The sequence below is a fragment of the Littorina saxatilis genome, linkage group LG9 (genome assembly GCF_037325665.1).
Source record: "Littorina saxatilis isolate snail1 linkage group LG9, US_GU_Lsax_2.0, whole genome shotgun sequence".
NCBI classification, from domain to species: Eukaryota; Metazoa; Mollusca; class Gastropoda; order Littorinimorpha; family Littorinidae; genus Littorina; species Littorina saxatilis.
The window spans coordinates 10,108,067-10,125,184 of NC_090253.1; the positions used below are offsets into that span (position 1 = coordinate 10,108,067).

The window sequence follows — 17,118 nt, forward strand, 5'->3', positions numbered from 1 at the left end:
GTCTCCCTTGTTCGCTTATACGGATAATTCCTTCTTTCACCCATGTAAACGAAATGCATTCGTACAGTTCATCGGACTTCATTCCGTAACTTCAAAGGGATCTAAAATGACTTGTTATTTGCAGGTTCTATAAATTTGGAGACTTAAATGCCTCTGAATTCTGAGCTATGAATTTAACACACTAAAGTTCAAGATTACCGGTCATGGTATAATTTAATTTATTCTGATCAAAAACACCTGCGTCAGTGCGTCTTTGGAACTGTGAGGGAAACGACTCTTATGCCTTAAAATTTGCCTTCCTCCTGGGAGTTATTTCCCTTGATAAAACCATTTTCTCTAAGAATGGCCTCTGCCAGATGTAGTCTGAAGGATTGACCCACATCTTAGGTCAATGTTCTTGCGTAAGGAACTTTGGGCATAGGTGAGCAAGCATGTTTACACACGGGCTCGTTTTATAGTGCTTGTAGGGTCAACTCGCAATGATCGTTTGCGCAGAATCTTCTTGGCAAATGTAGCAAACCAGTGGAGACTGAATATCACTATCACTTGTGTCGTTGTGATCAGCGACAGTGATTCAGTCAGCGATACATAAGGTGAGTGATTCTTGTTCCTTTTTCTTCGCACATCAAAAGTAGATCTAATATCGCAATATTGTGTGGTATTTTAGCGACCACTGTCGCTAAGCATATTTTGAAATATAGCGTGCAATGCTTGATTTTGTCCGTAACTACGGATGTATCGGGTATCGATGTTTATTTCACCACTCCCTTCGTGGAGCGAGTCTAGAAGAGCTCTGCGCCTACAGTTCAATGCTTCAACTCTACGAGTCTTCGGCTTTCTGCCAAGCTGTGCATTTCTGGTGGGCGCCTTTCTGGTGCCTCCTTTCGGGGATTGTGGTGTGCCAGCTTGTGTCCTTTGGAGTATAGGTGCAGAATGGTAGTGTAGCTGTCTCCACTTGTGTTGATGCACAGTGTCCGTCATTCTGTCAGTGTATTTGTCTGTCAGTGTATCTGTCTGTCAATTGTATCTCAGTGTATCAGATTGTTGGTGTATCTGTCTGTCACTTGTATGTGTCTGTCATTGTATCTGTATGTCAGTATCTGACATTGTTACTCTGTCATTGTCACCAGGGGCGGACGAGGGGGGGGGGGGGGTCTGGGGTTTCCGGACCCCCCCCCCCCCCAGCCAAAAAAAAAAATTGTGTTTTTTTGGGTTGAGTTTCAATTTTTTGGGTATTAATCAGTGACCAAATCTGCTTCCTGAAACTGGTAATAATCATCCTCAGAATGCACCAGATTGCACCATTTTGCATCCTTTTTTTTCAACATTTTCCAGGGGGGCATGCCCCCTGACCCCCCTAGCAAGCTAGGCGCTTCGCGCAGTCGGTTCGGCGCTTCGCGCCTTCACACCCATATCTTCACAATATACTTTTGGAACCCCCCCCCCCCCACATAAAACGAACTGATCCGCCCCTGGTCACTGTCAGTCTGAATGTATTGTATTTCTGCATGTATACATGTGGACAGATGAAGTATAGGCAGACAGCCACAAATTAAGATACTGAACCGTATGAAATACGGCCCCTCTGTTTATTTGTTTTAAAAATACAATGCAGGTTTGAGGAGCTTGAGGTCACTGAAACTCTGGCTCTTCTGAGTCGTAATTAAGTAGAATGAGTAGTGAAGTGAGCAGAGGTTAAAATGTGTGTGTAATTGTTGATAAAAAGAAAGCTTTTTAAAAATTGTTTCTCAGTCTGTGTCAGTTGGTGCTGTAAACTTGTGGTCTACAGTTTTGATTGGATTCCAATTCAGTTAAGTCCCTCATCTGAACCAGATTTATGTGATCCTAGTAATATATATTTTATTTGCACACATGTATACATACATATATATATATATATTGCAATGTTGAAATGAAGTTACCGGTCTGAAACATTCAGTCGTTTCTTCTGAGACAATCCTTGTTCTCTTATCATCTACAGATTTACCGCACTTCTTCACCACGCGAATTCCCAACAGAAGTCAGACTTTCGAACATACAATCTACGTAGGCAAGCATGATACGTCATGACGTCATATGATTCCTAGCATATTGACGTAATGTTAAACATCCGGTTATCTCGAGTTTTCTCCGTAATACATGTCCGTGGGTTTTTCAATGTTCGGTTATTTCCGTAGGTTCATGCAAAAAGGGAACCGTCGTCTGCAATTAGCGACATGGACCATTCTGGTACTTGTTGCTGACAAAAACATGATTTTAAAACAGAATTTAATGTCAGAATAGCTATATAAACGCTATTGTGTTTTCATCGTAGCAATAGGGTCCGATATTTAGACTCGAACAAGTGTGCACATCCACAGTACTGGGTCACAACCTGGGGACATGGACACCAGGAAAAAAAGTAGGACTGAATTGAGTGAAATACTCTTTTTTAAGTGCAAAAGACATGCCTGTATCTTTTTCTGTCAAAGAGATGACCTTCCATATCGGGGGTTTCTTTAGAAATGACAGTTAGACACATGCAGTACGCTCTATGTCGTGGGTTACATTGATTAGGCCTTGGGCCCATTTCAATTCGGGGTGTACAAAGTTTCAACATTCATGCTTCATGAAAAATAATCATAGTAATATTAATCATAATAAAAATCATCATCATCGTAATGACAGTCGACATGACGACAGTGGAAACAGGCATTTACAACAGCAAAACGTTTGAAAAAGGACAGTAATGGATCAGCACAAAATCCAGTCTCTGTCACACTTCACTCATGTCTCTCTGTCATCCTTCCGTCCATCCATCCATCCATCCATCCATCCATCCATCCAGCCAACCATCCATCCATCCATCCTCCTATCCATCTCATGTCCCTCTGTCCTCCATCCATCTAATCATCCGTCTGTCTGTCCAACCATTCATCCGTCATCCATCTATTCATCCCTCCATCTATCCCTTCACATGCCCTTCCACACGCACATCTGCAAGCAGTTATATGCATAATCGTTGCATCTCTGATACATAGCATCACATTAACGTTTTCAAAAAAACAAAACATTATTATTATTTTTTTAAGCAATCGACAAAAACAACAAAAATAGCATACACATAAAATAAGATCGTGCAATATCTCATCTCAGAGAGAGAGAGAGAGAGAGAGAGAGAGAGAGAGAGAGAGAGAGAGAGAGAGAGAGAGAGAGAGAGAGAGAGAGAGAGAGAGAGAGAGAGAGAGAGAGAGAGAGAGAGAGAGTAAAGAGAAATATAAGAGGAAATACGCTTATTGTTGGTGCTTCCTGTGGTTGGTAGTTTTTCAAGTTTTTCTTTTGAGCATCAGTAGTGTTGTTTTTGCTTTAATAAACATAAACACTAAGATGAGTCTGGGGATGAATGAAATAACTTTAGAATTGTTGAAAAGAAAGGAAGAAATGAAGAAAAAGAAACGTACGAAACTATTTCCATCCTTGTCACCCCCCCCCCCCCACCCCCACCCCCCCTCCCTATCTCCACACACACGCAGTCTCACAACAACAACAAAAACGACACCATTTTCCATGAATCTACACGTAGCACGGCAACCATTTAGACTCTTCCCAGCATGCACCAGCTGCAGGTCTTCCGTCACCTGCCTGTCGGAGCTTCCCCGCGCATGCCAGCTTTCCCGCTTCCGCCGAGGCGCTCTGGTGTGTTTTACGAGTGTCAAAAAATTAATATGCTTTGATAGCGATCTTTCAGGGCGAGCCCATGCAACCAAGGGGAGAGAGGCGAAGGCAGGGTGAGTTTATCGTCTGCTTTTCAACAGCGGCCATCCTGCTTTTACAGGCCGCGGACTGTGCAGGAAGCAGATACGGGAATGGACGATGTACGGAAATAACTCTGTCGGGATTGCTCAACTCAACTCAACTCAACTCAAATTTTATTGGCTTCAATTTTCAGAGAAGAATTTGTCTTGCGCTTGGGAGAAAGTAAGAGTATAACATATAAAAACAGCATTCATATCACATTTCATGGGTTGTGAAAGAGTGAATACTCTTGCTTTCATTGAGGCAAACTTTCCACACGTGCTCCTTGTCCGCGTGTTTTAGATTCACCCCTTGACGGGCGCAATGGCGTGGTGGTAAGACTCGTCCTCCTAATCGAGAGGTCGTGAATTCGAATCCCGGTCGCTGCCGCCTGGTGGGAAGAGTGGAGATTTTTTCGATCTCCCAGGTCAACTTATGTGCAGACCTGCTAGTGACTTAATCCCCTTCGTGTGTACATACAAGCACAAGACCAAGTGCGCACGGAAAAGATCCTGTAATCCATGTCAGAGTTCGGTGGATTACAGAAACACGAAAATACCCAGCATGCCTCCCCCGAAATCGGCGTATGCTGCCTGAATGGCGGGGTAAAAACGGGCATACACGTAAAAATCCACTCGTGCTTAAAACATAATTGAACGTGGGAGTCTAAGCCCATGAACGAAGAAGAAGAAGAAGAAGACACACCCCTCGCTAGTGATTGGCCCCTCAAATGTTCGTCCAAGTAAAAAGTAACCCGTACAAACCCGACAGAGTTGTTTTCGGAATTCGTCAATTCAGTCAAGGGAAAACCAGTGCCTGGCCTGTATGACGGCTTACTAGTGCCAAAACCTCATAATTGTAATTATCAAGGGAAAACCAGTGCCTGGCCTGTATGACGGCTTACTAGTGCCAAAACCTCATAATTGTAATTATCAAGGGAAAACCAGTGCCTGGCCTGTATGACGGCTTACTAGTGCCAAAACCTCATAATTGTAATTATCAAGGGAAAACCAGTGCCTGGCCTGTATGACGGCTTACTAGTGCCAAAACCTCATAATTGTAATTATCAAGGGAAAACCAGTGCCTGGCCTGTATGACGGCTTACTAGTGCCAAAACCTCATAATTGTAATTATCAAGGGAAAACCAGTGCCTGGCCTGTCCAAAAACACCTCCCGCTGGAGGGATTTTGCAACCGTGAAGATAAAGAGGGACATTTTTTGTCTGCGCGCGCCGCCAGCAAGCAGGATGTCCCAGAACTGAATGTACTGTGTACAGACGATGTACTGAAGTTACTCTGTTGGGACATTGTATGTGTATTAAAACAAACCAGAGGCAGAATCTGATACGCACGCACAAACAATTGACTCGGGGTTAGTGAGGCCATTCCGTGGGTGTGCTGTCATGCGTGTGATAACTACACCACAAGGTGTTACTTAGCTTATTTATTACAAGTACGAGCATTAAGGACACACGGAAATGTAAACCTGGGCTATGACTTCGATCGCAATAGCTCTTTTGTCATGGAAAGAGCTGCAATTCGTAGATATGCATATCATTTTTGCATATCAGACTGTGTGTAACTGTCTGATGCCTTTTCATTAAACAAAACCAATTCTAAATATGTGTCATATTTTTCAAACAGACTATTTTTACCTGAATTGCCATGGTCCCCATTTTGTTTAAAACACGTGACCAAGCTTTGAGTGCACCCTACCTATTTACAAATTTCACCAACATTTGATAAAAGCTCGGATATCTTCAAAAGACATATTGTATATTATCTAAAGGACCATCTGCACTGTCTTGTTTCAAAAGCTTTCACTCGAAAATAAACATTGGTTGGTCAACGTTTCTGTTATCAGCTTTATTTGTTTGTCCGTCTGATTCAAAGACCACCTATGGGCGTGGTAGTAAATGAATCGTATATTCTATGATTGGACGTTCCAATAAATAACATTTCTTCGTTCATTGTTTTACTTTTAAACGATTTGCACCGGTCATGGCAAGGGAGACAACCGTACAGACTGACGTTTTTACGAGGAAAGTAATACTGCCCCAGGTTTTCTCCCTTGAACAATAGCGGCAGGATGGAAATGCCGAACGTTGAATTACAGATAGTTTTTCGCATGTCATACGAGCACAGACAGACAGACAGACAGAAAGGCAGAGAGAGAGAGAGAGAGACAGACAGACAGACAGAGAGACAGACAGACAGGCAGAGAGACAGACAGACAGACAGACTGACAAACAGATAAACAGTCCTGCAGACAAACAGATATGGAAACAGACGCCCTCGTGTCTGAAAGACACATATGTATAGGTTACAACACGAGTGGTTTTTTATATGGCTTGTATTTCAGTCAAGACCCAGCGGATGAATATCATCGGGAGACACGAGCCTTTGGCGAGTGGCTCTCGATTGATATTCCCGCTGGGTCTTGACTGAAATACAAGCCATATAAAAAACCACGAGTGTTGTAATCTGTATATCCCATTCTACCATCAAACACAAAGTGTAGACTACTAGCGGCACTGTTGCGATCTGTGGACTGTAAAACTGTGGTGCCGGCGAGACTTAGCCTTTTTGCAACCTTAAAACTAAGTGACCGTCGCTGAAAAAATAAAACGAATGAGTGCATCGATAAGTACGCGGTAACACTACTTTCAGACCATTTAAAAGCTTTAAGTAAAGGTTCATAAGATGCAAGAAAGTAATGAAGTCGTATAGAAATTAATTTAGTTGAAGCGCACAATTCTTTTTTTTTTTTTTGCGTTTCAGGTCGGCAGAACGGGCAAAACGGGTTTGGGACCCATTTGGCTTACTCGATTCAGAATCGATTCCACGTTGTTTTTCTCGAACGTGTGTAATTAGGCTTATTGACAGAGAAGCAAATTTTAGGGAACAAATATGTAGGTTTAGATTTAACCATTTGCTCCCTATTTGAAATGTATCTACGTGATAAACTGTTTTGCGAGTGTGTTTGCATGGATGAACTTAAACTGGTATGGGTATGAGGAAAACGCGACCGACACGTCTGTCACCGCCGATTGATTGCATTTTGAAGGAATATGACTGGATTACGGAAAAATACACACATGTTAAGTTCTCGGATACCTTCATCGCCAATGTGGACTTACTGCAGAGCCAGGCAAAAGAGTAGACTTGCTCGCAAAACACGTGAAACAGCTGATGATAGCGAAGCCCAACCGTGCCAGGTAAGGACGGTCTGACAGATTCTCATAAGTCGTCTGCTAACGAAGCAAGGGGAGGGTACTCGTGTTTTTGTTTTGGTTCGCTAGCATCTGGTTATCTTGTAAGTTGAATGTTCGTTTTTTTCGACCTGCATTGCTTTCATAATGAAAGAAACGTTTGCTTATTGCATCTCATACATCAGATCAGTTCTGAGATTCATTTTTGCGTGCAACTGATATGGTTTTCTGAGCCGTGCAATACGATTTTGGAACTTCATACAAATGTGTCACATTGTTCGGCGCGAGGTCAAAGGTCGGGAGCAAAGTAGTTCTTCGCCCAAATCGGAATCTGCACTATCATATATTTTTTTGAGTCCATGATGTATTTATTGAGCTATAAAAATACAACATATATACCCATACTGAAGTAACAGAGACAAAGAAGGGAGGTCATGGGATATATCAATATATACCCCCCCCCCCCCCCCACACACACACACACAGATGAACACACACGCATGCACATACACGTACAGACGCAAAGAAACACGCACGCACTTATGTACGTTAAGACACACACTTACACACACACACACACACACACACACACACACACACACACACACACACATCTAACAAAAACTCATTCTATTTTAGGTGTTCGTATTAATCTCAACGGAAATTGTGAAGAGAAAGTTCAAAGAGTCAAAGGAACGTCGACTGAATTGATTGTTGATCCAAGTAATTGCGCCTCAGTCAGAAATAATAGGAAGGAAAAAAAATGAATTTTCGTTCAATGGATGTAGGTTTTATAAAAGCTGAAAGGTTAACTTGGCTTTTATCGTGTGTGTGTGTGTGTGTGTGTGTGTGTGTGTGTGTGTGTGTGTGTGTGTGTGTGTGTGTGTGTGTATGTGTGTGTGTGTGTGTGTTTGTTAGTTTCCGTGAGTGTGTGTGTGTGTGTGTGTGTGTGTGTGTGTGTGCGCGCGCGCGTGCATATGTGTATATATGTGTGTGTGTGTGTGTGTGTTTGTGTGGGTTTGTTTGTTTGTTGATTGTTGTTGTTGTTGTTGTCGTCGTCGCTTTTTATTCAAGCTACACAGATGACTGCCGGCACGCAGACCCCAGAAAATATCTTCTAGACATGCTAAACCTTTGCAGACCTCAGAAACGAGTTCTGGCTGGAGATAATAATAAAGTGTATTTATATTGCGCCTATCCCTTACAAAAAACAAAAATATTTGGCTCTGAAGGAGAAACTGTGGGGCCCAGCGGAGTCCCTGCGGCGAATTACAGACTTCGACTGATCAACAACGTTGACAGCTTATCATGGAGGCTGGAACGCAGAAGAAGAACAAGGAGGTTGACGTGCAGCGTTCAGGACAGGTGACGTTTGACGTTGATCTGTCTGTCTAGCTGTGCTCTCGTCTCATCGTTCTCCTTGTCTCTGACTGCTGGGCGAGAGTGTTGTGGTGAGGCCGTGCTGCACTGTCTGTCTCCACTCCGGTCGTTGTGAGACTGCAGCTTCCCTGGTGATCAACGCCTTCAGGTGAAGATACATCTTTCTTTCTTTATTTGGTGTTTAACGTCGTTTACAACCGTTCAAGGTTATATCGCGACGGGGTGAAGATACATGTTTTAACGCCCTCACGGTGAAACCACTGGGGGCATGTTCCCGGGGGAAACCCCGACTTTAGATGATGTTCCAACAATTAACAAAGGGGAGAAAGACGCTGCAAAGGAGAGAAGGCTGTCGTGCTCCAGCTTCAAGCCGCTAAGAGGCCGGAGGTTTGTGCCATGTAGAATCCTATCTTACAGACATCTTTATAGATCAGGTGGAGTCTGCCTGTGGGACAGCTTTGTCTGGACGAATTCACCGCAGAGGAGATTTGTGGGGATCCGGCCACCATCCGTTCGTACAACATGACGCTAGCGCAAACTTCGCCCCTGTTCAGCAGTGTGTCCCGGGCACGGGACGGCGCTTTGCAGGGACTTGGTGCTTTTACTTCAGCAAACTCGGGCTGAATTGTAGTCTTTTAAAGTTATAAACTGAGGTTGAGATACTGTGCTAAAGCAACTGATACAGCAATTTCAAAGCCTGTACAGACTGTGCGCGAAATAGATTAAAGAAACAGCCACATTGAATGTCATGCACTGACGTCAGATAGTTCCAGATCTTTGCGGCAGTCTTCCAGCGTTGTTCTGCTCTCCGAGACCTGGTTTTTCTTACATCCAGCTCGCCCCAGCTTCTGTTTGCACAAACCAAACTTGAAACAAGAGCTCTTCTTATTTTTATTGTGGACACTAACCACGGTAACACCATGATTGGTGGTGTTGGAATGACCGCCCTGTCGATGTGTTTCAACGCCGAGAGGCGGATACTGCTTGTCAGTGCGCAGCAGTTTCTTCTCGCCCTCGTCTGCTCTCGCGAAGAAGTGGAGGTTGGTCTTGGAAAAGGTGATCCGCTTCCTCAGCTGCTCTCTCGTGACGAGGTTGTCGTGGTAAGTGGTGAACTTGGAGGCGATGACGGCAATGGGCAACGCCATGACGACGACACCACACAGCGCACACAGCGCCCCTATCAGCTTGCCCGTCACGCTGACCGGAACCACGTCACCGTAGCCCACCGTCGTCATGGTGATGATGGCGTACCACATGCCTGAGAGCACGGAGGAGAAAGAGAAGGTTTCTGACACCAGCTCCGCCAGCCAGACCGAGGCACCGAACATAGTTGCCAGGGACAATACGCAAACTGCAAGCATGACGAACACCTTCAGACTGGCTCGCGTCGACAGCAACAAAATCTGGTGGGTAAAAAAAGGAGTATTTTTTTTAAAATTGGGTCATAAGTGTTTGTCATTCTGTCTGCTTAAAAGACCACTGTGTCGACGTACTAGACAATGTAACGTTTTGTTTTGTCAATGATTTAACGTTCCAATTCTTGTGCAGTTGTGAGTTGTTGTTTGTTGTTATTTTTTTATTTTTGTATATATTTTTTTTATAAAGAAAGGGGTATAAAGCTTCACCGCATCGCCAAGATAGGTGCTGACGGTTTGATAGCAGAAGAATTGCTCTACAATATGACAGCAACAAAATCTGGCAAACAAGATAACCATGAAAATGTAAATCCAAAAAAACATATATTCGTGACTGTAACGTAATTTTGTCAATAACACCGTTCCAACAACTTACCTGTCTTGTTTTTTTGATTCATGAAAATGTACTCAGCAGAAACATGGACAATACAAAAAGAACAATCTGGTGAGCAGAGAAAGGTGTAGAAAGCTTCACTGCACTCACCAAGATCAGTGGCGATGGTTTGATAGCGGGAGAATAGCTGTGCACTGAAGATAATATCATTCAACACATCTACAACATCCCCCAAAAGTGGCGTATGGCTGCCAAAATGGCGGGGTAAAAACAGTCGTACACGTAAAACCGTGAGAGTTTCAGCCCATGAACGAAGAAGAAGAAGAACTCATCAACCTAATACGGAGAGCAGAGAAAGGGATAGAAAACGTCATTGCTACGTAAAAGACCTCGGTTATTTTGCTAAAAGTGCAGGTGGTTTATTACACCTAAACACGCACAAACCTGGGAAGCGCGACTCTGTTGCTGCTAGCTTTCCACTGGGAGGAAGCGACCCGAATTTCCATGCGATGGTTCAATAAAATAATGAAAATGAAAATGAAAAACAAAGCCTCTTACCTTCATGGTGTCGAAGTTCTTGGCCAGGTAGAAAATCCTCATCACCCTCAGCACAGACAGCGCGTAGAAGAAGAGAAGGGCGTTGAACTCGCTTCTGCTGTAGGTGACCTTCCCCACAAGCAGCACCCTCTCCAGCAGGATGCTCAAGCCGTTGTGAACGATCAGCAGCAGGTCGAACCAGTTCTTGGCTTGCTGCAGGAAGTGACGTTTTTGAGGACACGTGACGAGGCGGGTCGTGAACTCCAAGACAAAGAATACCAAGATGGCTTCCTGTACGTTCCGGAGCCATGGATACGGGAGGCTGGCCGAGTACTCGTCCATGAAGGTCATCTGTGTCTGCTCGACCTGCTGAGTGATGTTGAAGTAGGCGAGGTAGTCGTAGAAGCGCGAGTGGAACTCCCTGAACGTCATGGACGTCTCGAGAGTACACAGCAACACGGACATGAACACCACTGAGAAGAACACCACGCTCCACATCTGTGAGATCACAAACACACGTTGGAGAAACGGCTGTACTTAAAGAACAAGTCGCGTAAGGCGAAAATACAATACTTAGTCAAGTAGCTGTCGAACTCACAGAATGAAACTGAACGCACCGCTCATGGCAAAGGCAGTGAAATTGACAAGAAGAGCGGGGTAGTAGTTGCGCGAAGAAGGATAGCACGCTTTTCTGTACCTCTCTTTGTTTTAACTTTCTGAGCGTGTTTTTAATCCAAACATATCATATCTATATGTTTTTGGAATCAGGAACCGACAAGGAATAGGATGAAAGTGTTTTTAAATTGATTTGGACAATTTAATTTTGATAATAATTTTTATATATTTAATTTTCAGAGCTTGTTTTTAATCCGAATATAACATATTTATATGTTTTTGGAATCAGCAAATGATGGAGAATAAGATAAACGTAAATTTGGATCGTTTTATAAATTTTTTTTTTTTTTACAATTTTCAGATTTTTAATGACCAAAGTCATTAATTAATTTTTAAGCCACCAAGCTGAAATGCAATACCGAAGTCCGGGCTTCGTCGAAGACTACTTGACCAAAATTTCAACCAATTTGGTTGAAAAATGAGGGCGTGACAGTGCCGCCTCAACTTTCACGAAAAGCCGGATATGACGTCATCAAAGACATTTATCAAAAAAATGAAAAAAAACGTTCGGGGATTTCATACCCAGGAACTCTCATGTCAAATTTCATAAAGATCGGTCCAGTAGTTTAGTCTGAATCGCTCTACACACACACACACACACACACACACACACACGCACACACGCACATACACCACGACCCTCGTTTCGATTCCGCCTCGATGTTAAAATATTTAGTCAAAACTTGACTAAATATAACAAGTCGCGTAAGGCGAAAATACAATATTTAGTCAAGTAGCTGCCATTTTTCAGCAAGACCGTATACTCGTAGCATCGTCAGTCCACCGCTCACGGCAAAGGCAGTGAAATTGAGAAGAAGAGCGGGGTAGTAGTTGCGCTAAGAAGGATAGCACGCTTTTCTGTACCTCTCTTTGTTTTAACTTTCTGAGCGTGTTTTTAATCCAAACATATCATATCTATATGTTTTTGGAATCAGGAACCGACAAGAAATAAGATGAAAGTGTTTTTAAATTGATTTGGACAATTTAATTTTGATAATAATTTTTATATATTTAATTTTCAGAGCTTGTTTTTAATCCGAATATAACATATTTATATGTTTTTGGAATCAGCAAATGATGGAGAATAAGATAAACGTAAATGTGGATCGTTTTATAAATTTTTATTTTTTTTTACACTTTTCAGATTTTTAATGACCAAAGTCATTAATTAATTTTTAAGCCACCAAGCTGAAATGCAATACCGAACCCCGGGCTTCGTCGAAGATTACTTGACCAAAATTTCAACCAATTTGGTTGAAAAATGAGGGCGTGACAGTGCCGCCTCAACTTTCACGAAAAGCCGGATATGACGTCATCAAAGACATTTATCAAAAAAATGAAAAAAACGTTCGGGGATTTCATATCCAGGAACTCTCATGTCAAATTTCATAAAGATCGGTCCAGTAGTTTAGTCTGAATCGCTCTACACACACACACACACACACACACACACAGACACACACACACACACACACGCACATACACCACGACCCTCGTTTCGATTCCCCCTCGATGTTAAAATATTTAGTCAAAACTTGACTAAATATAAAAACGACACTGATTAAACGCACCAAGACGTCTCCAAAGTGCACAGCAACACGGAAAGCAACGGAGAAAACCACCTCGCTCCACATCATTCTGTGGGATCACAAACACACGTTGCTGATGTTTTTATATTTAGTCAAGTTTTGACTAAATATTTTAACATCGAGGGGGAATCGAAACGAGGGTCGTGGTGTATGTGTGTGTGTGTGTGTGTGTGTGTGTGTGTGTGTGTGTGTGTGTGGGCGTGCGTGCGTGCGTGCGTGTAGAGCGATTCAGACTAAACTACTGGGCCGATCTTTATGAAATTTTACATGAGAGTTCCTGGGATTGATATCCCCATACGTTTTTCTCCTTTTTTCGATAAATGTCTTTGATGACGTCATATCCGGCTTTTCGTGAAAGTTGAGGCGGCACTGTCACGCTCTCATTTTTCAACCAAATTGGTTGAAATTTTGGTCAAGTAATGTTCGACGAAGCCCGGACTTCGGTATTGCATTTCAGCGTGATGGCTTAGAAATTAATTAATGACTTTGGTCATTAAAAATCTGAAAATTGTAAAAAAAAATAAAAAATTATAAAACGATCCAAATTTACGTTTATCTTATTCTCCATTATTTTCTGATTCCAAAAACATATAAATATGTTATATTTGGATTAAAAACAAGCTCTGAAAATTAAAAATATAAAAATTATGATCAAAATTAAATTTTCGAAATCAATTTAAAAACACTTTCATCTTATTCCTTGTCGGTTCCTGATTCCAAAAACATATAGATATGATATGTTTGGATTAAAAACACGCTCAGAAAGTTAAAACGAAGAGAGGTACAGAAAAGCGTGCATGCTATCCTTCTCAGCGCAACTACTACCCCGCTCTTCTTGTCAATTTCACTGCCTTTGCCACGAGCGGTGGACTGACGATGCTACGAGTATACGGTCTTGCTGAAAAAATGCAGTGCGTTCAGTTTCATTCTGTGAGTTCGACAGCTTGACTAAATGTTGTATTTTTGCCTTACGCGACTTGTTTTATTCTGAATTTTGGAACGTAAGCAGTCTATCTGTTTTTGGGTTGCTGTACTTGAAGACAAACGACACTGATTAGATACACACAGGTGTCTCTTCTTGACACACCCCCCCCCCCCTTCCAAACAAAAACCTATGACGAAATACATTTTGAAAAGACGTCATAATGTAATGACTGCGAATAATGGATTGACGTAAACATTCTGTCGTTTCTCCTGCATGTCTTTCAGGAATCGACACAAAGCTTGTCTCGGTGATTTCGTCTCATCAGTAGGAGAACATTAAAGTCACCGCTTGGCTGTGAGTGTGTCGGTATCGTATATCATTAACCACACTGAGTGAATGTGATACAATAGCAACTACACCAAGAAAAATGTTCATTCAAAATGAACAGCGTCGATGCAATGTCCACCAAAGATTTATTTTGGGAAGTGTTAAAAGGTTAGGGTCAAAAGTCAATGAATTGCATGTTGTGCTGGATATATAAATTGTTTATTTCAGTCAATGCTTGCTATGAATTGATCAAACAGCCACAAGAAAAAACAAGTCGCGTAAGGCGAAATTACTACATTTAGTCAAGCTGTGGAACTCACAGAATGAAACTGAACGTAGTCCGCCGCTAGTGCAAAAGGCAGTGAAAGTGACGAGCCTGTTTGGCGCGGTAACGGTTGCGCTGTGCTTCATAGCACGCTTTACTGTACCTCTCTTCGTTTTAACTTTCTGAGCGTGTTTTTAATCCAAACATATCATATCTATATGTTTTTGGAATCAGGAACCGACAAGGAATAAGATGAAATAGTTTTTAAAACGATTTCGGAAATTTAATTTTGATCATAATTTTTATATTTTTAATTTTCAGAGCTTGTTTTTAATCCAAATATAACATATTTATATGTTTTTGGAATCAGAAAAGGATGAAGAATAAGATGAACGTAAATTTGGATCGTTTTATAATTTATTTATTTTTTTACAATTTTCAGATTTTTAATGACCAAAGTCATTAATTAATTTTTAAGCCACCAAACTGAAATGCAATACGGAAGTCCTGCCTTCGTCGAAGATTGCTTGGCCAAAATTTCAATCAATTTGATTGAAAAATGAGGGTGTGACAGTGCAGCCTCAACTTGTACAAAAAAGCCGGATATGACGTCATAAAAGACGTTTATAAAAAAATATAAAAAAACCGTCCTGGAATATCATTCCCAGGAAGTTTCATGTCAAATTTCATAAAGATCGGTCCAGTAGTTTAGTCTGAATCGTTCTACACACACATACACAGACAGACACACACACACACACACACACACACACAGACACACACACACACACACACACACACACACGCACACGCACATACACCAAGACCCTCGTCTCGATTCCCCCCTCTATGTTAAGACATTTAGTAAAAACTTTTTAATTAAAAAATAGAGCTTGTTTAAAACAGGTAGAAAGGAAGAGTTGATATTGCAATATCTGTACGTGGGAATGTGGTGAAAAAGAGTGCTAAAAGTAGTAAGTCGGCCTCAGATCCATTTCAAATATTTATTGCAGAAAAACAAAATACAAATTAAAAACAAAACCACAGAACCATTACCAGGTGTCATAGGAATGTTTGAAAACAATAGTTTTAATTTTACACTGTAAATACAGGAATCAGAATTAAACACCTCAAATTGGCACATGCATAATGAATCACCTGGAATTGCAACAGGGAGATACTGAAGTAATTGGAAACAAACACTTGAAATTGACAGAGAAACAATTGAAAATATATTACTGACATGAGCGTACAATATTTTAATGGAAGTGCATTTTTAGCACGAAGCATCCGCAGGAGGATGCACTAACAATTACATAGTGCCACAAAATGTGTACGGACATTTCACAACCGTGCATTATTAGCACAGAACACATACATGGGGGCGCACAAAACATTATTGTACCATGATGATGATCGGGATTGTTGAAGATCTTTTCTTGTGCAAGGCGCCCCTGTATGACCGCAACTGATCCAACCGGCCGCATCTGAACAAACGACGTCGAAACGGCGCGAAACACGTCCTCTCGGTTGGTCTCGGATTGACTCGACTCCTCTCGGTCTTTTTTTGTGTGTGTCTTTTTTTCTTTTCCTTATGGTCGGAGTGGTATATTTATGTACATCTTAGATTAAAAAAACACACCCGAAAGCTGTGTTTAATCGTTTCGCGTAAATTGTACATTTTTTTCAGCTTTGAAATTGTTTTGGCTTGGAGAGTCAGCGCGCTTTGGCTTGGAGACTAATTCTCCACAGGCACGTTCTTCCCAACCACAGATACCAGCGTCGTCCGCGACGCTGGAATAACCGAGGCTTCTCTTCTTATCCCTACTTCAAGCTCTGGTGACACAAAGCGAAACAAACTTCGCGAAGACAATGCAAGTAATGACTGGCCTTACATATTTTAACATAGCTTTACGGATGAAAGGTTTGATATACAGGTGACTCATTAATGTCAAAAGTGAAACATTACCTATCAGGTCACAGCTAGCCTGTGCATGTTTTGGTAGACTATAGCACATTATTTATCATTTTGCCCAATAAAACAATTTGATATTTGGAAAGCCATACACGAAGAGCAATTATCACAGAAAAAAAATGAAAAAAAGAAAGACACCCGGAAAAATAATTGTGTTTTTAACAATAAAGTGGGGTGGGAGAGACAGAGAAAGAAAGAGAGAGAGAGAGAGAGAGAGAGAGAGAGAGAGAGAGAGAGAGAGAGAGAGAGAGAGAAAGAAAGAGACACAGAGAGAGAGAGAGAGAGAGAGAGAGGTGGGGGTGGAGAGAGAGAAAGAGAGAGAGAGAAAGAAAGAGAGAGACAGACAGAGAGAGAGAGAGAGAAAGAGAAAGAGAGAAAGAGAGAGAGAGAGAGAAAGAGAGATTTAAAGAGAGAGAGAGAGAGACAGAGAGACAGACAGAGAAAGAGAGAGAGAGAGAAAGAGAGAGAGAAAGAGAGAGAGAGAGAGAGCACCCATTGCACACCGGTTCGACCGAAGCTAAGTGAAGAACAAGGAACTTAGTCGATAAATATCGACAGGGGGCCGACAAATGGTTTAAATGGGAAATGTGTGTATATGGGTGTGGGTTTGAAACAAACAAACAAACCAACCCATGTGAACCCCGGGCCGCAGGCCTTCGATGTAGTGATTGAAAAAAAAGGATGTTCTCAAATGGTTCAATTCTCATTTGG

General features: G+C 41.9%; 1 protein-coding gene across 1 annotated transcript in view; it reads right to left on the bottom strand.

Moving 5' to 3' along the window:
* Window positions 1-8,620: 8,620 nt before the first annotated feature.
* Window positions 8,621-17,118, bottom strand: part of LOC138977086 (potassium voltage-gated channel protein Shaw-like) — a 10,985-nt gene continuing 2,487 nt past the window's right edge. The window contains exons 2-3 of the mRNA XM_070349995.1: window positions 10,673-11,149; window positions 8,621-9,768 (exon numbers count right to left, since the gene is read on the bottom strand). Coding sequence (XP_070206096.1) covers window positions 9,112-9,768; window positions 10,673-11,149 — 1,134 coding nt within the window. The 3' untranslated portion in view covers window positions 8,621-9,111. The remainder of the gene's footprint in view (window positions 9,769-10,672; window positions 11,150-17,118) is intronic.